This window comes from Anoplolepis gracilipes, chromosome 17, assembly GCF_047496725.1.
Source record: "Anoplolepis gracilipes chromosome 17, ASM4749672v1, whole genome shotgun sequence".
NCBI lineage: Eukaryota > Metazoa > Arthropoda > Insecta > Hymenoptera > Formicidae > Anoplolepis > Anoplolepis gracilipes.
Genome location: NC_132986.1, coordinates 2215527 through 2238448, shown reverse-complemented (window position 1 = coordinate 2238448; position 22922 = coordinate 2215527). Strand labels below are relative to the sequence as shown.

General features: G+C 36.8%; 1 protein-coding gene across 3 annotated transcripts in view; it reads left to right on the top strand.

Moving 5' to 3' along the window:
• Positions 1-22922, top strand: part of Vn (membrane-bound neuregulin protein vein) — a 337235-nt gene that overhangs the window by 174048 nt on the left and 140265 nt on the right. For all 3 annotated transcript variants that reach the window (XM_072909387.1, XM_072909388.1, XM_072909385.1), the window contains exon 2: positions 22052-22214. In XM_072909387.1, the coding sequence (XP_072765488.1) occupies positions 22052-22214 (163 nt within the window). The remainder of the gene's footprint in view (positions 1-22051; positions 22215-22922) is intronic.

Here is a 22922-nt window from a genome sequence, read left to right as displayed (position 1 = left end):
CGGAAGCTACCTCTTGGGCCGCGCCCGGGATCGATCGACGACAATGTCGTCGTGACGAGTTTCCGTTGCACAGTCAGAATTGTTTCCTCTACGGCGGAAAATCAACAGAAATACTCGATTCGAATTATTTCGTCGTGTATATATATATATATATATATATATATATATATATATGTCTCATGTATACTCGCGAATTTCGTATCTTTCATTCATATCTCTCTCTCTCTCTCTCTCTCTCTCTCTACTTTTTTCTTCTCTTTTCCATAATTTTTACGCGTTCGCGTTCGTGAAACCCTCGCCAACATCGTGCTTTATCTCCGCAAATGGCAATACACAGCACGTGAATATTGTTACCTCTAATCTCTCTGATCTACATAATACGCTTAAATGGGAAAGAGCTGCTGGAATTAATAGTTTTTACCGCGACGCCGTTCGCGATTATGCTAAATTATGTTATGTTTTCGGTTACGCAAACACATCGTCTCGATGACACGATCAAATTGCTACCCATATAAAAGGGATGTTTTATTCCTTGATACTCTTTAATCTTTTTATTTTCTGCTGTTAGATATTTCGTTCAACGTATTTTCAACTATAGAACGAGACACGCGCAAGATATTTTATATTTCAACACTCTTGTATTACATTGTATATAAAAAAGAAAAATATTAAATAATATTATTATATAAGATGTATTATTTGTAAAATAATAATAATAATGATAGTATTAATATTAATATAAATATGAAATGATGAAGTTTTTTTCTTTAATATTCGCAAAAAAGTTGCCATTTAAAATAATGCGAAAAATATAGATATATGTATAGCTATACACAGTATAGCTATCGAGAGCAATCATAGGAGCGCGAGCGGCGACCTAAAGCATCGAGGCCATGTCTCTGTCACGTCTGTGCGGATTAAAGGAGATTCGAATTTTATTAGGTTGCCCGAAACTTGGGCTGATCCTATGCAAACAATGTGGCAGCTTTTAACCAACTCTATCGCTTACCCACCGTCTCCTCTCTCTCTCTCTTCGTCTCCGACCCTCTCCCGTCGTCGTGAAATATGCTCGTGACCCCAACTGATTTTAGCGGGAATTTCTCCGGAGGTCGCGCTCGCATCGTCTCCGAAACTGTGCGTGCCTTCGCGAAGAATCACGTGCGCAAACTAATTTCCCTGGCAGAGGAATGTGAGAGCGAGCGCAGCTTGCGAAATCCGTCTCACGTTGAGAACGTGCTGAGAAATTCTTACGGACGGTCGGGGACGTGTCTCGGACACAGGAGAAGAACAGAGGCCACGATGGCGCCAAAATGTTTTGAATTAAGAGAGATCGCATCGAGGTCGTCCGCCAACACACACCTTTATCGCGAATGTCGTTAATTAACATCATCCCTCGACGAATTCACGAGCTCGTTTGCAATTTCTATTAAACCGCTCGTTAAAAGTTCTGCCGTGTATAATGAGCCCGTCGCGTCGCGAAATCGAGTCGCTTCTACATGTCGACTCGTTTTGCACGATCTGAATTTGAAACCAAATTCTAAAACTACTCGCCACACGTATTATGCAGAGATAAAGGGATATTGTATTTTATATTGTAATCGAAGATTTGGAGTAATAATAAAGCACAAAATTTTTTATTATTTATTGTTTTAATTGTGTTTGAATTTTTAATTGGAAGACTCATTGAGATTAATCAATGCGTATTGAGAAAATATTTCTCTCTCTGTTTAGAAAGCAAAAGTTGTAAAGAAATATTTGTCTTCTTGTCAGAAAAGTTTTGTTCCGCTGTGAAAAGCATTGAGAATTCACCGCTGTAACGATTTTGCCTCCCATTTACGGGTTACACCGAATGGGTTCGCCGAATAAACACGGGTTTAATTATCCGCGCGACGCAATGTCTGGCGCCTGTTATACTTTCTGGTGCAACCGGCAATCATTCGTATCTTGCAAAATATTTAACTGGTGCAATTGCGTGCGCACAGCCGTTTCTCTCGAAACTTATGAACCGCGCATGTCGGCGCATACAGATTTTCGCAAAGCATTCCTATTCAATGGCTCGAACGCCTCGGACTAAATTTTCGCAACTATTATAAGAGAGAGAGAGAGAAAGAGATAGACAAGCTACATTTTGTACAAAAGGCGTTGAATAAACCGGAATTGTGATTGCCACTGATACAAAATTTCACAATGACGTCACCGCGCTTGAAACTAACGCTTTTTACCCCTTTAAAATCCGTATTAAATTAAATGCATTATATATATGAATTTACGTGTCCAAGTATTAAATACACTCTTCTATTAAAAAGACAAATAAATGCGTTAATTAAATGATTAAGCGTACTGAATTTTATATAATTAAATGAAAAAATATCAGGAAAATATTTGTAGTACAATATTTATACTTATTTATTTGCGCTAAACTGTTGTATATTTACGCTGTTGTTTTATTTCCTCATAATTTAATGTCATTAATTAACAACAGTATTATTTGTATTTCTTGAAAATATTTTCTTTCGATTGCATTGTTTTTTTTTAGAGGAAAATTTAAATTTATGATAGTTAAAGATGTGAAATTTATATATTGTGTTATGTATTGTATTTATTGTTAGGTAAAAATTTGTGTAATTATTACAAGTTGTCACGTCTACTGCAATTTTCATCGGCTATATTCTTTTCGTTTTACCGTCCATTTGCGGCTTTTTGATATACAATAACTTCAGGCGCTTTAATCTCTTGTTATTATATTTTAATCTATATTTATAGCACTCTCTCGATATTCTCCGTTCGTTTCGATATTATCCGCAGCTTCGTGGAACTGTGCGCCGAGGTGATAAAAAGGGAGATCAATAAAGTATCACCTTTGCCCTACACGATCTCCGGACGATATCATATCAGATCAAGTAGTATACTTTATCGATATTCCTGCATCGCGTCATATCCGTACGAGATGTGATAAGCTTTGAAATAAATCGAATCGCATAGCAAATAAAGTCGACTTTGAAACTTCATTTTTATATGAAATACATCAACAGGCGATATATCAATCAGTGATTATTACCGATGCATATTTTTCTGGCTGTCCAAGAATATTTTTTAAATCGATCCTTGATTAATGTGTCTCTTTATTATTCACGAGAAAAATGAACGAAAACAAGGAAATGCACGCATGCAGCGATATCGCGTGCACGTTAGTGCGCGAAATTGATAACGCAATATCACGTCCCCTCCCCCTATGTGAGACGCGATATCGATGGCACGGTCTGTTACGTTATAAAAAATTGATAACACAATTTTTTTTTCATTCGCACCTCGCAACTCTGTGTGCTACGGGTAGAAAAACTGTCGCGCGTATCGATTCGATCAATCTCCGTTTAACGTTCGCGGATGATCCTCTTGTTCCCTTTTTGATTTTTTTGCATAATTGACAAACGCGAGAGAGGCGCGTGTGTGCTTTTCCGAGAGTGAAAACGCCTGAAAATATTCGGGTGCGAAATATATATTTCAAACTACCAATTACTGCAGCGATTCAAGCGACTAATTATATTTAAAAATATTTCTCAAATAAATGTCATTTACATTGAGTACACACCATGTTTGAAAGCATTCCAAGAACAACAGTTCCTGTCTAATCTGACTCGAATCTAAATGTGCTACTTGTGCGAAATCATTAGACTGCTCCGTGGCTCGTCTCCGATTCATTCTCACATCGTGTTTTGTCGCTCTCGAGAACCCGACGAAACGTGACGAGCGTTTGCGTCCGTCGTCGGTCGAAATTGTCCACCCGCGCCATTCTCTTTGTTCCGCTTAATAAGACTCGTACGTATTAATCCTGACATTGTGCCTCCGCGACCGCTCCGGTCGACACATCGGTGAACGTTAAGTCCCGCACGGCAGGTGGTAGAATGAGAAACGTGCTAAACGGATTTGTCGAGACGACGCCGCGCTCGATTCTCTCGCACGTCCTGAGACTGGCTAAAAGAGCTTTCAGCCGATCCTCCCCACCCCCATCCCTCAGGGTGTCTCTCTCATTCGCCCTCTCGCTGCATTTTCGTCCTCTCTCTCTCTCTCTCTCTCTCTCTCTCTCTTTCTCTCTCTAGCTGCCTGCTCACGGCGTTAAGTACGCGCTTAATGGCATCGTAGTGTAGAGAGCGGTGAGCATTAGCGTCGGTGGCCGCTAATCTGGAATAGCGTCGATTAAGCAATCGACGCCGGTGCCGGGCGCGTCGCGTGTTTGTCGTAATTCCCGCGACGCCGTTGGATTTTAATCGGTTAAATACCTGAGCGTGTAGAGAGAAGAAGCGCGAAGGGCCGCACTTGTTCATTTGATAAAGTCTTTTCATTACGACTGTTCTTAGAATGCAGTGTGATTGAACTTGCAAAATGACAGAAGCTATACATGTAATAAACGTCAATCAATTCCGTTTCGTGTATCTCTTTGTGAATCTTAATAAAATTAAATAAAATTAAATTATATTACATAGACCTTTTATTAAATATCTCATAGTGTTATGATATTGATATAAGAAATATGTTTGCACGAGTGATTTTTTTTAAATACAATATTTTATATCAAGTTCTGGGATATGCCAGAAATTTTCAGTACTGACAGTTGTTAATTTTATAAAAATCCTATTTTATATTTATAAAATCATTTAAAATATTGATTGATAGGTATCATATGTGTATATAATTAATAGATGGATGTACATATGTAATTAACATGTATTAAAAACATTCTACGTATTTCTCTCTTTCTTTTTCTTTCTTCGTTTTAAGAAGACATAACTAAAAAGTGGTGTGCGTTCCTACAATTATATTAGTCAAGCGAACGCAATATTCAACCACCAACGTTGTCTTCATTAAGTCCATGTGGTTTTTCTAACACATTCCATCGACATTCCCAAGCCGCAGGAGCTTAAAGCCTGGCGCGTAAGACCCGAGGCGGCTTAATACTAAGGCAGCTTATTAGACGCTACAAACAGCCGGGAATGGTGGTCCCCCGCTGTCGTTGCCAACCGCTCGATCGCGGTTGTGTGTATTTCGCATGAATTTCCGTGGGCGGAAAGCCATCGACTAAGAAGCCGCCGTCACCGTCGCCGTTGCTGCTCGTTACCGTTGTAAACGCGCCGATTTCGCCGCTCGCTCGCTCGCGCGCGCGCGCGCGCGCACGCGCGGTCGAGTGTTTATTTAGCTTAACGTTCGCTAATGCTTTCCCTGATGACACTCGGCGAGCTGTTTATACGCGGCAAACTCCTCTTCTCTCACTCCCTCTGCAAATGTAACGAAGGGAACGAGAAGAAGGGAGATTGACAGATCCTCGCCTAAGTAATGGAAAGATTGATTAATAGGTAATTAATTATCAAAAGGACCTTAACTTTGAACGGAATCATTTTTGAACCCCGTGCGCATCAACCTAGGCTCTCTGTACTTTGTTTTGTCTCGTGAAAAATGCGTTTAATTTTTTTTAAGAACGTATATTGACAAGTTGAAGCTTTAGGTTGTTATTTCGTTCGATTCGCACGGATGTATACATAAATATCAATAGATTTATACATACATACATATATATATATATATATATATATATATATATATATATATATAGGGTGAGTTTTTTAACTTGAGACTACAAAATATCTCAAAAACTATAAGAGTTATAAAAAAATGTTTTAAATAAAAGTTGTATGGTTTCAATAATTATTCACGGTCAAATCAGTGGCGTCATCTTATATCGCCCTGGAAACCATACAACTTTTATTTAAAACATTCTTTCACGACTCCTGTAGTACCTGAGACATTTTGCAGTCTCAAGTTAAAAAACTCACCCTATATATATATATATATATATATATATATATATATATATATATATATATATATATATATATACATATATTATTATTATTATTATTATTATATTATAATAAATCTATGAATATATATCTAATATAGATTTTTAGTCTGAAATTCGTTCCGAATCACATAAATGTGCCAGGTTCTCGAGATTTAGAAATGGAGCTGTCGGGATCAGAACTAGAAGCACCAAAAGCGCTGCACGTGTTCGAATATACATCTTGTCTAGTTACGTCGTCGCCGGTTGACCTGATCTCGCATGCGATTCAATCGAAATTCCGGAATGAGGAGTCGCCTCCTCCTCCTCCTCCTCCTCCGACGAGGGTGTCGTCGCGAGTTGACAACGACGCGGACAAGATTGCAATCATGTCGGAATTGGGTTATCCTCGATGTAAACGCATGCTCCGCGAGTTTGAGGCAACGCCCGCGAATTCTCTGGGGTTTGTTTAAGCCACTGTCTATTCCCGATATCTTTGCCACGCGAGTCTTTTACTCTTAAACGTTAAGTACACAGACGCCAGAGTAAATTGTTTGAAACGTCGCGAAGCGAGTTTGTCCGTTTGTTTGCGTGTGTCTTTGCTATTTGATACATTCTATTCTCTTGCGAGAGATAAAGAGAGAGAGAGAGAGAGAGAGAGATTAATGATAATAAAACTACGAAATCGAGTTGCATCAACGAGTTAGTCGAAAAAAAATGATTAAATCTTGAATTAATTTCGTACGCTAAAAATCGATAAATAAATTTTCCTTTAAATTGTCAAATTTAAAGCTTTTATCAAAACTATATTTTTTTAGTTTTGGAACGATATCTATTATATATAATAATGTATAGTTTTTAACAACCAGAATTTAACATGCAACATACATACACGACTACTTGTCATAATTGAAAATTACAGAAAAAGCCAGATAGAGGAAGCGATTAAATCTAATTTAATTCACACTGTAGAACCAAATTTCCATCTTAGCTCCGTTCAATTTATCTCTTGGCTTCCGCCGTTTCCTCCGGGTTTTCCGGATTGTCTCGTTACATCTTTATCTTGGATTGTCTGTGCGAGCACGCGTGGATCCAACGCGTGATGGTGCTCAATCATCTCATTGTGCGATCTCATTAATCGTGATTTACGAGTAAACAGTATTCGCAAATACATACACTTTTCGCGATCGTGGATGAATTTTATCTTGAATTTTATCTTTTCCATCGATCACTCTATTATTTATTTAAATTTGTGTAATAGCGAAAAAAAAGTTTGATTCAGCTCTGTCGCTAATTAATATTTGTCGTTAAACTTATCAGACATTTGAGCACACGTGAATGCTTTTATAGATAATATAAATTGATAGCAAAATAGCGCGTGCAGCTTTCAAGTTGCAAATTAGAATAGCTCACGGATGCTTAGTCTGTTCTTTGTCTGTCATCTTCAATTGCTGAAATAATAGAGTCAAATGTTTGATTACCGGGATCAGTGTAGAACAAAAACATTGTAACGCATACTAGCGTGGAAATAATCACATAGTTGCAAATTTTACATCAACGTACCGCACAACTAGGCTCTGCACAAACGTGTTGTACAAACACGAAAATGTACGAGAAAGCGAGGTCAAACAAATAACACGATCTACAAGCGGAGAGCAACGTCGCCTAATAATAGTTCAGATTCGTGTGCTACCGGTTGTAATCTACGAGAAACTAAAATAGAAAGATGTTGAAAAGGGGAAGGGAAAGATGCGCGGTGACTGCAAGCGGAGAAAGCCACGTAAAATGGTACGAAATAATATAAAATCGCAGCTGTGGAAATTATCATTTAAAATGATTAACACGAGTCGACAAATAATTTATGTTTTTTCATAAGTAATTTCTATTACACATTTTTGCAATGAAAACTATTATTTTATATATTTTCGCGAAGAAAATAATTTCGTTATTATTATTTATTACATATTATATATTATTTTGTTATTTATTATATGATTAATATAATATATATATTCACATTAGAAGACATATTATATTATTTAATATTAGTTAATATGTATTATTTAATAATTTATAATATGATATATTTTACTTTATTTTTACATAACTTTATGTATCTTAAAAAGTTTCTTACTTTTGTGTCCTCTATAATAAAAATATTATAATATTGTTAATCGTAAAAATTAGTTAAATCAATAAATGACATTGTGTGAGCCATTCTTTTTGCCATGTTCAGGTATCAATAATTGCCCATAATATATTAGATTTGTGTTACAACTATTCCATCACTTTGTAAACAATTATATCGAACAATTTTAAATTAAATTTGATAGAATTAAACTTCCATGTTAAATCTAATTTGTCAAATATAAATTTTTTTAGACTTTTTCGGCTATTTCTAAATAACAGAAATTCAATGAGTCGCAACAAATTTAGTTTCGTATAATTGGCTGTAATTTGAGAAGACGATATATGCGTTTGGCTTAACTAACGGACGCGCATCTGTTATCTTACGACTTTTCTTTGCTTGATGCATGACATTGGAGCTAGTTGTTTAAGAGCGGCAGCGCCCCAACTTTCTGCAAATTTACATTGCACTCACCTCCGACTGCTGTTCGCGTCGTTTAATTAAAGTAATACGCGAGAATAGAGCGTAGTTCGCCGGTTGAAGTACCTGTACGCTATATTTTTGCGTGCGAGAGAGTCAGCGTTCTCCGATAAATTACAATTTCTGCGCCTCGTGCGTACGATTACCAGCCTCGTCTCTTTACTCTTACAAAAGTACAGGCGGAAACTTACATCCTCTATTATCCTCAACGAATGCTCGTAACGCTTTTACAAACATTCTGAGTTCTACTCAAGCATATAGATTGTCTGAGAAAACTTGTACATTAATAATAATGCGGTTACATATTTTTACATTATTTTCTTTACATTAAATATCTCGGTAGCAAAAAATTCTATTGATGTAACGACCCTATGAAATTTATGAAATACAAAATTAGATTATCTATTATAAAGTTTTGTTATTAAATATTAGATTATTCACAATGTTGCCACAAAAAAGAAGGGCCTTAAGATTCATTACTTGAATTTTCTACAACATCTTCGTGGGCGAAACATACTCGTAGATTTGCAGATTCGCGGTACCATGTTGGAGGAAAAAGGGAATCGCGAAACAGATTCGCAATTTACTCTGAGTAATCTAGAATGTGCGGAGTAGTCACAAAAGGTTTCCGCAATGTAATACCATAATTCGTTACAAATTATTCACGACCATTAGTGCTCGCGTGGTCGTGTTGTATAATTTTGTGAACTTTCATATAATTCCCTGCATATCGCTTTAAACATTTATTCAATTTTAAACAGGAGCAAATTTTGCTATTATCGTTATTACTCTTGTTTACACAAGCAGTATAAAGAGTATAATCGGAAAACTATTTTATATATTCATATATATATCAAGAAATAATATATATATAATATATACATATATTTCATACGTTGAATACTTAAACTTCCTTGTAGATAATTTCATTCCTCAATATTTACTTCATTCCTGTCGATCGAATTTTCAATTATACAATTTATCACATACATGTATATCAACAATCAATGAGATACGCATGACATGTATCACACGAACCGCATCGGCATGAACCAGAAGCCGGTGCAATGTAATGAAACGTGCGTCCCCCTCAGCTTGTAATGGAATTTACTATGAAAACTGTCGGCGACGAAATTACGAGCGATGGAGGCGCCGTTATTCGACTCTATGCACGCATGAGGGGACTCGAATTATGCACGCCGATGCGGTTTCGCGCCGAAAGATAACACGTTCGATAAATTACAGCCGCGGACCGCGGAAGAGACATCGCGTGCAAACGAGCGACTTTATTACGAGTAAAGCAAGGGGAAAAGAATACTAAAGCATCGCAGAAGCGTCCGTTTCGTTACGAAGGCGACAACATAATACTACGAAAAGCATGTATGTATAAATGTGTTCCAACACCGCGAATTTCTTTGAAGCCCTCCATCGAATTGTCGCGCAGGACATTACGTAAAAATCGTACAAACGTTTCTCGTAAGCGAATTTTCAATATTTGGTTTTTAAGGAAAAGAAGAAAGAAAAAATTATTTATTAAGTGTATTTTAAAATATTAAAAGTATTTAATTAAATTTAAAGTACATAAAGTATTTTAAAGTATTTTATCTTTTTAATATGTATAAATGACTTATTTTATATTTTATAGTTGATATTGTTGACCGTAAAGAGTAATTGGAAGAAAAAAAAAAAAAAAAAAAAAAAAAAAAAAAAAGAGAGATAGAAAGATGGCTTTGTAGAGCGAGAGATGAGAGTGGTATCGTATAAACAAAGAACGAATTCAAGAGCACTCGAAAATCTCGCACGATGGGTAGTCGCGCTTTTGCGGCATTTTTTCTTCCGCTTCCCGTTTCGACGATGCGAACGGATGCACAAACACACTTTTGCCGGTAAATAAAATATCGCGACCGGGCAAGAGGGACACACGAGCAGTTATCGAACATCACGCGTTACAGTTACAGTGCATTCGCCAACCGCATTTCGTTGCAGGTTTTTCTCTCGCTCCCGCTCATACGCCTTTCATTTTTTCGTTCTACATTTCTCTCTCTCTCTCTCTTTCTTTCTCTCTTATTCTTTCTTTTGCTCTCGTTTTTCTTTACGCGCTCGTAAATCGTCGAATAAAAAAGCAACATCAAATTATTATAAAGTCGCGGTATCCGCTAAATTTAAAAGCCGCAGTATAAGATACGTCGATTCGCTGCAACGCTTTCAAACAATCTAATTTATCGTCGACTTGAAAATTAGAACTCTTCAAAAATTAATTAGCATACGTTTAACAAAATCTCACGCGTTATCTTTCTCTCGCTTTCACCGACCGTATTTTCCAGTCACGTTTCTCGAAACAAATTGCGTGGACGGTTTTGCATGAAAGAAGCAGCGGTGATATTTTTCGCATTGCGCCCGGCAAATAAAGCACAGAAAATAGAGCATGCGGCGCGCAATTATCGCATTATTATTGGCAAAACGATTCACCAGACGCATTCGGCGCCACGAACAAAACCGCGGTTAGCGATCTTTTCTCCCGTTCATTCGCTTTGTTTACTCGAGCTTGAGCACGCCAGAATGTTTTTCCAGCTCAGCGATATAAACGAGGAGAGAGAGAGAGAGAGAGAGAGGGAAAGAGAGGGGGGGGGGAGGAACGAATGCGAGAAAGCAAGAGGCAAAACGACTCTCTCATCTCCGTAAAAATAACTTTATTCCCCCGCGTGTGCACGCAGAGGACCATTTCCGGGGACGACAAATTAGACCGTTAGGTTGTGGTTTTATGGGGAGCCGTGGCGCGATAAAAGGCAATAAGATGCGTATCGTGGGCGGCGACAATGCGGAAGGGGCTCCTCGTGTGAAACGACGCTCGTGAAAAAGGAGTTTACTACTCTCGGTCACATACTGATGCAGAAACATTCGTGTCGTCCGCGTTTCCGCGCACATAAATGTTAACAAATTGCCCGGATTTTTGTACGCATTTCATTTATTTATTTTTTTTTTTTTTTTTTTTTATTATTTCGAATTCCGTCTGTTCGATTGCGCCTTTAATCGCGCGTGTCAAAACCGAAAATCAGAAACAAAGACAAGCGTGACTAAAGAGAGCCGGGAGATTTATTTTAATTTTTGTACAATTGAATTTCTCTGATATTTATTTCGTAATTTATGTTTATTTAAAATTCTTTATACGTTACAACAAACGAATTGTGACGTTGGACAAACAGGAAATCGAACGGAGCAGGAAATTAAATAATAATAAAAGAAATCCGAATAACTGATGACGTTCAAGAAACAATAGATGCGTTGAGATTAGTCAATATTCTGATAACTCTATTATATTTTTGGAAGGTCAAGATTTAAATAAAGCCTAATTCGATTTTCACAATGTCAGTAATCAAATTGCCGTAAATAACGGATACCATAAAGTATCAGAGCTTTGGACTGAGGTTAACGCTTTATCGATGTTCGATTCTGGCCGTGGAATATACGATACCCTATTAATCATAAAGACTCAACGATTGTGACGCGCTCGTTGAGCGGACAATACTAGCGCAATATCGTGCTATCGCTCTTCCAATTTAAGTTTATGACTCGACCTCTGTAGGGCGAAAAGGCGCATAAATAAAAAATGACGCATGTAGAAACGAATTTGAGGACCTGTGAATTAGCACACGAGATAAAATTTATCCAAAAAAAAATTTATAAAAAAATTAGAGTAATTATTTATATTGTTAAGCTAAATAAATCAAATATTCGAATTATATTTACTAGCATTTACAAAAATTGCAACTAATATTATACGTAAATAACCAAATTTATATGAATATAAAAAATATAAATTTGCAATACTTTTCACCACGCAGCGAGTTTACGATGCGACCATTAAAAGGAACTGAGTAACAGATCGACGACAAATCGTCCTACATCATCATCTTTACATCCGCGGGCATAAAACGTTATTCGCTGCCCCATGAAAACGAAACGGGAATAATGGAATTTGTTTCGATACGACACGTAGTGAACACGTTATCTCGTTAATTCGCCCGCTCGAAATTAAAACGAAAAACACCGACAAGAAATTGCGTTTTCCTTTTCCCGGGGGCTCGTCCCACGGGCGATAGTAATCTTCTTTGAACTAATGAGAAAAAGACATTAAACAAGTCCCTGTAATAATGATCGCCACATTGAGTGTTGGCAAGACCATGAAAAAGCTCGCGATATTAATGACCTCAAATTAAATTTCATTACGAATTTCATCACGATTTCTCATAATTATTAATTTATAGGCATTGAAAGCTTCGGAATTTTAATCCTCTTAATCGTTATTTTAAATTTATTTTGAATTTTATTTTTAATTACGCACAATTTGATTATTTATAACATATCTTCGAACATAATAAAACATGTTTTATTGGCCAATTTTCGTACGCTACAATCTTTGATATTTATATGTCGGCTATTAATGTTGTCGTATGCTTGGCACGTACGACTGATTACGAGCCACGATGTTTCGACGCGACTCCATATGCCAGCGTGTACCGTACACATACGGTTGGCGCGGAGTAATAGCCAGGAAACCAACAGACGACCTCGGAAAAGTTTCCGGATTTTACGGCCGAGTAAGGTGAGTTCGAGAATTACCGCGAGCAAATCGGATAACTTTCACGGTGCAGTAAGATGGCTCAATCTTTTTCTTTTTTTAGCCGAAGAAGGATCGATGCGATAAGGAGGGCGCGATCGTAAAAGGGGAAGAAAATTGAAGCTCGTTATTTCATCCGTACATGTAATAATTATAGTCACGCTACTTTTATGTTACATACATTTTCACAGAGTTTTAACGGAGACTCATCTTGGATAATCACCAACGAAGAGATAATAATAATTAGGAATGGAGATAAATACCGTATGTCGAAATAATGCTGCTCCGTCAAAGCATGTCATTGATTTCGCATTTAATTGCACTTTACGTTTTTTCTCGTGTCTAATTTTTTTGGCGTACACACGTGCTCGAGCGTAAAGCATCGAAATCATCGATGTAACAACGTTATTTTCGCGCGAAAACACACCGTAAACACAGTTTATAACGTTATTCGCGTCGGTGCTTGCAATCTATTCGCGTTTCTAGATTGAACTTAAAAAATACGGTAACAATTGGATCGGTTAGGTAACAAACACTCGATAAAAAACCTCGCCATGACTTCAACTGCGGTTGCATCTCTCACGAATTGCATTTCTCGCATGTGTATACGTGAAATATATACCATTGTTTGTATGTATTGTTGCATGTAAACCATTCTTTCACGCATAGAGATTTTAATAATAATTATTCAAGATAATGTATATATATGTATAAGATAGATTATGATTAGATTATAATTAGATTCCATATACAAAAATATTACATCTTTTCTTACAAATTTATCCTTTGCTTATGCAATTATTATTGATTGCTATTAATTTTGATTTGCTAAAAACACTAACGTTCGATGTACTCTCGTACTTTTTTCTTTCTTTAAATATAAGTTTTGTCTGACATTATTATTGTACTTTACATATTATAATGCACATTGTTTATTGCTTTCAATTTTATCCGAGTTTTTTTATACAGTATAGTCTAATTGTTTTCAGTTACTATTATTTTTCCAGGAGCTATATCGAAAAAACTCGTATTCTATATCATTTGCATAAAAAGAGGTACAAAAGAAACTCTATTTTGAAGCACAACAACGAGCTGTTGTTTGTCCGGCTGATAATGGAAAGCTTTCAGAAGCGTTTCGATTAACTCGTTATTAGCGCAGTAATTACCTATGTACGGCAGTATCAAACGATGCGGGACGGATAAATGCGCTAGGAAAATTAATCGACACGAACGATTAAATATCTGTTGACAGCGATCGGTAATCACACACAGTCCGACACAGCTGATCATAGCTCATCAGCGTGTAGACTTGATTACAGACCGGGTAACCGGAACCACTCTCTGTACGATCGGACTATTCTCTCAACTGGAAATGATTATCCACATCGGACAAAGGTGCAAACTCACAGAGTCATACTGATGTTGCACAAGCCTGCATTAAACGACGTATCGCGAGCCACCAAAGCAAATAAGCATGCTGTGAAATCGTCAGAGTATTATCATCTTGCTGCATCTTCCTGCGAATTGAAAATTATCGTAACGAGAATCGCCTAATTTCTATCTTTTTGAATTCGATAAAAATCCAAGGAATCGAAATTAATACATACGCGCGTTAATGATACTTTCTTTTGTAACAATTGATTCAAAAACAAAAAAATATACGTAATTCTGGATGGAAATTTTTAAATAAATAAATTTTTTGGTATTTATTCGCAGCTGTATCTTTCATGCATGTGTCTGGAAATTTATTTAAAATTATACAATTGAAATCAATTTTATATGTATACATATATATATTATTTTTCAACATGCGAAGGAGATAAATTTTATATTTTAAATGAAAGAATGCACGAATAAAATTAATTTGAAAAAATTAGATAAAGAAATTATGTAAAAATATATATATTATAAATTTGACAATTATATTAAAATATTTTATTAAATCATTAATATAAAATCATTTTTAATGGCTAAGAAATCCGATGGTTATCCAGTGTATACGAGAGATAAGTTGACGTGATAAAATAACGGTAGAGATCGAACATTTATACGTGGCTCAAGATCGGATTTAACGTCACATGTTTGACATCGCATGAATCATCATGTCGATGTGATATCGAAAGATTGCTGTTCCTCGACGAAATCGAAAAAGATTCGATAGAAATGTCGACGAAATCACAAGAGAACGTTTCCTACAAAGCTAAAGTTTTTACAAAACGTGACATCAAGCAATTTTTATTATTATTTTTTAAACGTTATATTAACATTAAAAAAAAAATTTATAAAACTGTTTTAATTTTTTCTTTTATTACTTATTTAAGAAAGCTAACTAAATGTCAGATTAAATTCCTGTTAAAATAATAACCATAAAAGTGAAGTTAAGGCAGTTTGCAGCGCGACTTAGCATAAACTGCTTTCGAATTATGATAAAAAGGCCGCATTCGTGTGCATCCGACCGACCCTCATCGCGTCTCGTCATGCAACATGGTACCTATGAATCAAGCAGCTCGCGATCCGGGGCGGGAGAGGAGCAAGCGACGGACGGCGGGGAGTGGGCAACTACAACTCTCCCCCGCGACTACGCGCGCTATTTGTTATTTTACTCTTTCGGCAACGCGTTCATTAATCAAATGCCCTCCTCGCGTCTCGTTCGTCCTCGGCATTTTTCAAGCCCAAGCGACAACATACGACATGCCGCGGCTGGCGGCCGTTGTACTTCACTTTTTTCTTCCATCCCCCGCTTTTGACCTCTTTCTTTTGCCTCGTGATTTACCCCTCTGTCCTTTCCCTCCCTCCCCCCCCCCCCATCCGTCCGTCCCGCACCCTGCGTTCCGCATACAAACGTTTCAAGATGGTACGACGGCGAATCCGGAAAACGACGGGATTTCGTCAAAGGTTACTCGGGCTTCCGGGAAATTCGCTTCTTTGTGAAGGAAATTCGCCTCGCTACGAAGCGCAAATACTGTTTTACAAGGAGGCATTCTGTAATATTGAATCTGCATGTGAGTGGCGTATGTACACGTCTCTCTCTCGTCGATATATATTGAAAAGTAAGTTTCCCTGATACATGATCGATCCATCTCTGAACGCTTTCGAAGATGAAAATTGTTTTCCTGTGTGTTTGCTTCGTCAAATATTTGTACTCCTTCAGTTTCCGTTACTTGATTTCATTACTTTATTAAATTTTTTTGCTTTTTTTTTTTTTTAAAGGGACTTTAAAGATTATTTTATCATAAAGTGTATCATTTAAAATAATTACTACTATACTGATTGAACATAATTTTCTAACTGAAATATTTAATTCTCATCTGACATTTATTTCAAAACAGAAAAACGGTATTAGAATCAATTTGATACTGCAGATAAATCGAGGCGCTAATTAATGTTTCGCCTGTAAAATTTGGACAAAATAATGATGAAAAGTTTTATAGTTTGATGCATTTTAATGTCATTAAAGCTATTAGATTGACAAAATCAATGTTTTGATTTAAGATATTTTATTCAATGCGTGGTGCAAATATGAATCCAAGATTTAGTTAAACCATGATAAGACTCGATTGACATTAACTTAAAGGAACAAATAATGTGATAGATTGAACCTTGAAGTTATACTTGTGGCATATTTTTTCTCTTGATTTCTTCGCAAAGAGAGATATCTTGGAATTCGAGGTGCACCACGTTGGATAAAAAGTTAATTCCAACCTGGTGAGAGGCGCAATGCCGAGGATTGATCGGACCATAAAACGGTTTTCAGCATTTTCGTCAGGTTGTGATACGCGTCTGGCGTCATTATACATCGCTCTGTACCTGACGGTCTATCATCCTTTTTTTCCGTTAGTCCGCCTGATCTTTAGACCAGGAATTTTCAGCATAAATCCTCCCACAGTCCAGAATTCCATTCCAATCGAGTCCGCCGTTTAAATTCAAATTTCAAATCGATCCGCTAATCGTTAAATGACGTTTTGTACATCCCGTGATCGTCATGGGAATACTATGGATATCCACCTTTCCGTTTCTCTCCATCGTTCGTTTTTCGTTTCTCGGTATATCTATATATCCGTCCGTGGTTTTATTCTTCGTCTCTACATCCGGTCGTATATATGGACGCATATCGTTCGATTTTTTATTGTTGTTGTTTTATTGTATTTGTTATTTTATTATCCATTGTGTGACAAGAGGGGTGGCAATAATATTTTACATTTCGTTATTTCAAATATGTTACGTTTTTTACACATTACAATTTTTATACTTATTATTATTTTTGGTTCTATAAATATCCTCAATATTATCAAAGTTTTCCATCCCGTATTATTATTTATCATTTGCTATATTATAATAAACAAATTAATTACAATGATTTCTGTTATATTTATTCTTCTACGTATCATCGATTTCGTGCATAGATCATTTTTTACGTGCAAAGAATTGGTATTGTACGTGTGCGAGTGTCATGGATAGGTGTTAGTTGATAACGAATAGGGAGCCAGGAATCAGACGCAAAATCCTATTCCCTTCAAAGTGAATTTCAGATACCGCGCTGGCCGCAACCGACCAGTTTCCGCCTCGCTTTCATCGAGAGACGCGTAAAAGCACTTCCGGTCTGAACGGAATGGAGCGAATATCGGTCGCGCAACTTAATCCGGTTAATACCGCGGGCGCGCATAAAAATACGGCGAGTGTTAGCGAGAAGAGGAGCATTATACAAATTTCACCGCAATCGCCCGTTTATCGTCGCGGCTGACAATACGCATCAATAAGTGCATTAGCGCGCTTTTTCCGCATCGCTCTCCGTTGCTGCACAATCCTTTTCCGACCATTTCTTTTTTCATTAATTTGCATTCTGACGAAAAATAGCATTCAAAATTGTGAAGCGGCGTCTGTCTTGAAAGCGATAATGAGTGAGATCAAATTTTGCGATACGATAGATTTAATTCTACTCTTTTGATTTGATTAAAAAATATATTTGAAATTAAGAGTATACGGTAAAAAACGTTTGCAGAAAATAAACGGACTATAATAGTTGATTAAAATAAAATACAGGATTTGGAGACGCAATGTATGACAGATTTTCAAAATTTATATGCCGATAATTTTACATCTGCTTATATAAAATATTATTATATAATTTATTATCCATATTAATATAATACTGTCACATATCACTTATATAAAATATATTACACTTTATGAAATACATTAATTCCCTTGCCCAAGATAAAATATTCTATATTGGAATTTAATTTTGCGACAGTATATTATAAAGGCAGCAAACTTAAACATGTGACAGATTGAAATTAATTGGATATAAAAAATATCGCTTTAAATGTGGATCAGCGATGAGGATTAAAGAGAATAGTAAAACCGCATTATAATTTCATTTAATTTCAAGCATCAATACCATTATGTTGATAAAATATTCTTTCACATTTGTCAAATTTATTGGCAATGTTCCCTTTAACCGTACCGTTCTTTCCCTTCTATCTCAGAACCGCGCCAACATTTTGCTTCACAAAAGGGGAAAGCGCCTATTCGACGGCACGCGAATAAAGAACAGCAGGGAAATCTGTGTCTTTGAACCAGGATTCGATAACACAGTTTGCCGCTAAGGGACATTGACAACCGTCGGCAGACTGTGTGCACCGTCTGGCTCTGCACCGATCGAATTCACTGCAGCTACGCTTGAAAAATCCCATATTCGTTCGCGTTATATCTTCGCCGCATTTTTCATTCTTCGTCCTACTCCGCGTCGTACACTGCTCTGTATTGCTAATCTGAGAATTTATTTTTTTAATAAAGGCTGCCACGAAAAAATTATAAAAATTATTCTTTATTTCATAGAGAAAAATAGAAAAAATTCTCAAATAAATAAATTAATAAATAATAATACATTTCTTGTTTCTGTAAACGTTTACAATTACACATAAACACGATAAGCTCGATCAATAATTTAGTAGCTCTCGGGAACAATTTCATCTATCAAAAAAAAAATAGTATTGTTTTTCACCTAATCAAAAAGTGGTCGAGCCATACGAGAATGACGTTTCGCATCACGACGCTAATAAGCTTCCGAAATAGCTAACTCTATTCACAACGCATATCCCGCGCTCCCATAATACTCTCTGTGTATTTCATATGTCGCAAATATGGCGTTTGTGTTATGCAGCGCGTCAAGCGACATATTAAACGCTGTAGGCGTTTTCCATGCGGCGTCAAAGATAATCAGGTCGGGCTGTGTTTTCGATAAACTTCATCGTGACGCAATTAACCCGCATGGTTTTCAGTCGCCGCGTGGTACGTTCGTCGAGCAAATAGTAGTTGTAAAGTGTTTAACTATCAAGCGAGAGAGAAAGAGAGAGAGAGAGAGAGAGAGAGCGACATTTGTGAATAAATGACGGATGTTCTGCGCATTTACTAAATTTTACACACGTTAGACATGTCGTGATTTAAGTTTGACGAGTTTGTCAATTAACTATCTTAAAATAACAATTTTAATAACAATAAACAATGTAATATAAAAAAATGATAGCATCATTCTCTTGTGTTTATTTATTGCCTTATATTATCATTCATGTTATTTATTGTCTTTTATTATTACTGAAACACATAAATATAAATTGCATGGTGATATAATGATAATTATATAATTATTCAATGATTTATTCTTATTTTACACGATTAGTTGTTATTCAAGATCGATTACACTCGCAATACTAATGACACAGAGAAATATTGTTTTTAATATAAAGATATTCTTCTTGGTTTCTTCCAACGAATTAAATGAAAGAAATTGTAGGGGTATCGTGTTCCAATTAAGTGAAGAATCTGTTATGCAAATCGAGCGCTATCGATTATAGCTACGACGAAGCGTCCCGATGAAATTAAAACAAATATCCGTGCAACGGAGGATAAAATTGAGGCTTCGGGGGAGGGTGCAACTTGAATTTCTCGAGATAATAGCTATTTTAACTCAATGCGTTTAAGCAGCTGAAGCGCAGTATTTTAGGAAACTGGCATCTGCGCTTGTTTGTTGCAAATAAATTGTTACAGAAGATCAACACCGTGTTGTTCTCTCTACTTAGTCAACGACCGTACGTTTGACTTGGCGGAAACTCGAGCGGTTTGAAACTCGCTTCTCTACGTGTGTCCGCGACATGAGGCAAGATAAACCTCTTCAAGGTGTTGTTTTCGAATCGTGCGACTTGATACTGTAATTATACCGTTGATCGATTAACGTTTACGGTTAGTGGGATGAACGATGTGAGGTCAGGCCTTGATAAATAAAAATAAAAATAAAAAAAAAAAAAAAAAAAAAACGTGTTTTATCTGTGTCCAATTTCTCAAATGCGCATCTGCGAAACGACATCAGTTTTATTTACACGCGACACAGGGAGAAAATGTATTTGCGGCGAATGGGATTGCCGTATGCACGTGAAAACATAATAAATCAAAAGGGCGACGGCGACGTCCCGCGCCGCACAGAGTCCGACAAAGAAATCTTTGCTAACGGCGCCTTATTATCATTCCCTGTCATGCGACATGAATATAATAGACGAGAGCTCATTGAACGTTGTATTTTCACCAGGAATTCTATATCGTGCCTTTGAAAATCACGCGATCTTGAAAAGGGAGGAAATGGAACGGGATATCGCTCTGCGTTTTTATTAACGCAAATCTTCCTCTTCATTTATATCCGACATTCAACTATCGAGAATCGGACTTTTGTCTCGCCTAGTCATATTTTACGCCGGAAAAAAATTATACGAGAACTCATACGAGATGTCATCAGAAGTCCTCGCTTTTATTCATTTGGAAATATGTTGTGCGTGTGTCTGTACAGGATATAATTTTTCTTAATAAAAGTATAGATATGTAGCAATTTATGATTTAAACTTCAAACAGAGAAATGTGATTAAATAGCAAAACTTTATTCTTCATTTAACTTCAAGTGAAACCGGATACAACTGGAGATTAATTTGAAGTTTTGTTATAAAAATGATCATTTACTTGGTGATCGATCGCACAACTAATTTTCTCTTGTCAATCTTTATCTTATCGATAAACGACAAAAGCTATAAAAGATACAAATAGATGACATTTGGCTATAAATCATACACGTTTCTGTCATTTCTGTCATATCAAATATTTATGAAATTATTCAACATCACATATGGATTTTTCCACGATATTTACGATCCTAATAAATACAAATATTTTAATAATACGAATATTTGCATTTGCCCTTGCATACGATCTGTTTGACGTCCAGTAAAGGATACTGTGTGTGTGTGTGTGTGTGTGTGTGTGTGTGTGTGTGTGTGTGTGTGTGTGTGTGTATCTGTCCGTCACGCAAATTCTCGCATATTCGTATACATGCCTGTGCCTGTGTACGAATGTAGATCTCCCTGCGGATCGTTTTTACACCCGCATTCTGGAGTAACAAAACAGTGAATACTCGATAGCCAAGCTATCGATATGCCGTTCGGCCTTTGGCCGAAATGCGATATGGCAGCCTTTGCCAAAACCGGAGGGATAGCTGTATCCGGTTGTCGAAAGGAAGAGCTCCTTCTGTACACGATCTGCCTGAAAATGCCCTGTATGCGTTATTTTTCGATTTCGCTCGCGAATACGAACCTGAGCGTCGCGTCATCCGCGTTCGAAGCGCGTTGCAAGCGCGCGGAATAATTTTTCTTTTTACCGTAACGTTCACGTAAAAATCTTTGCGTGAATAAAATTGAAAAGAATTCTTCAAGGATTTCTGTACGTAGGAAATTGATTTAATAATTATAAATGCGAATCTTCGTAATCAATTTAATGAATGTGAAATATATTAATTGCTCTACAAATGTCTCGTATCCGTAGAACACAATGTAAAGTGTAAATACATATTAACCCAAATATTGCGCGAGTTAATTAAGTTAATAACTGCATGATATTGGAAAGCGAACGAGCAACACGCGCAACATGGCGTTAACGAGATTCTAACTTTTGATTTCAGTGCGAGAAGTTACGTTGTCCGAACTCAGGGACTCGATAGCGAGGTTACGGGAGAGAGTGAAGCTAGTATGCAGGACGAGGGGCTCACCGCCCCCGAGAGTGCACTGGTTGAAGGACGGTGTACCACTGCACCCCCGAAAAGGCCTCAGGATTCAGCACAAACGGTGAGTTCAATTCAGAGACTTTCCCATTAACCGCGCATTCGCAGCGGTTTCCTTCCCTTCATCCCCTCGGACGTCAGCTTTCGACAACGACACACGTAATAACACGTCGGGGCAAACTACTCAGACAATGAGCAGTTAATTCTATATATCCGCAACAACCTTGTTCCTCTCCGACACCCTGTTCCAACCCTAAGAGTTATCGATATACTGTTACACGCCTGCAAGCATCGTTTTCGTGATTATTATTACACAGAACGAGACGGATCTGATTAGAGTTCTTAGCTTTAGTGACATTGCATTTCAGATTCGTTACATAATAGTAATGTAAAATGTAGAGTAATTAATTATAATTCATTCACGCGACAAAGTAAACTTTTTGAAAATTTATGACATAAAGAAATAAACATATTTAATATCATTGCAGTATCAAATTATTTACTTGTTGGAATTATTTTTTAACAAAATTTTCCAAATTAGTCGCATTAAATTGTAACAAAAAATATTAGTTAATTTTATACTTCGACACGCATATAGTGACATTATATATACTGCTGGACAAGCGCGAAGAATGTCTTGGGGATAGTGTAAGATACGAGTCGTCGCGACAGTTTCGGAAAGTACGGAAGAGAGTTAAGGGTAGAGGGCAATGTGTGCTTTTCTCACAGTTTGATGGATTTTAACGAGCCCTCGAACTCGAATTGCGAGCGT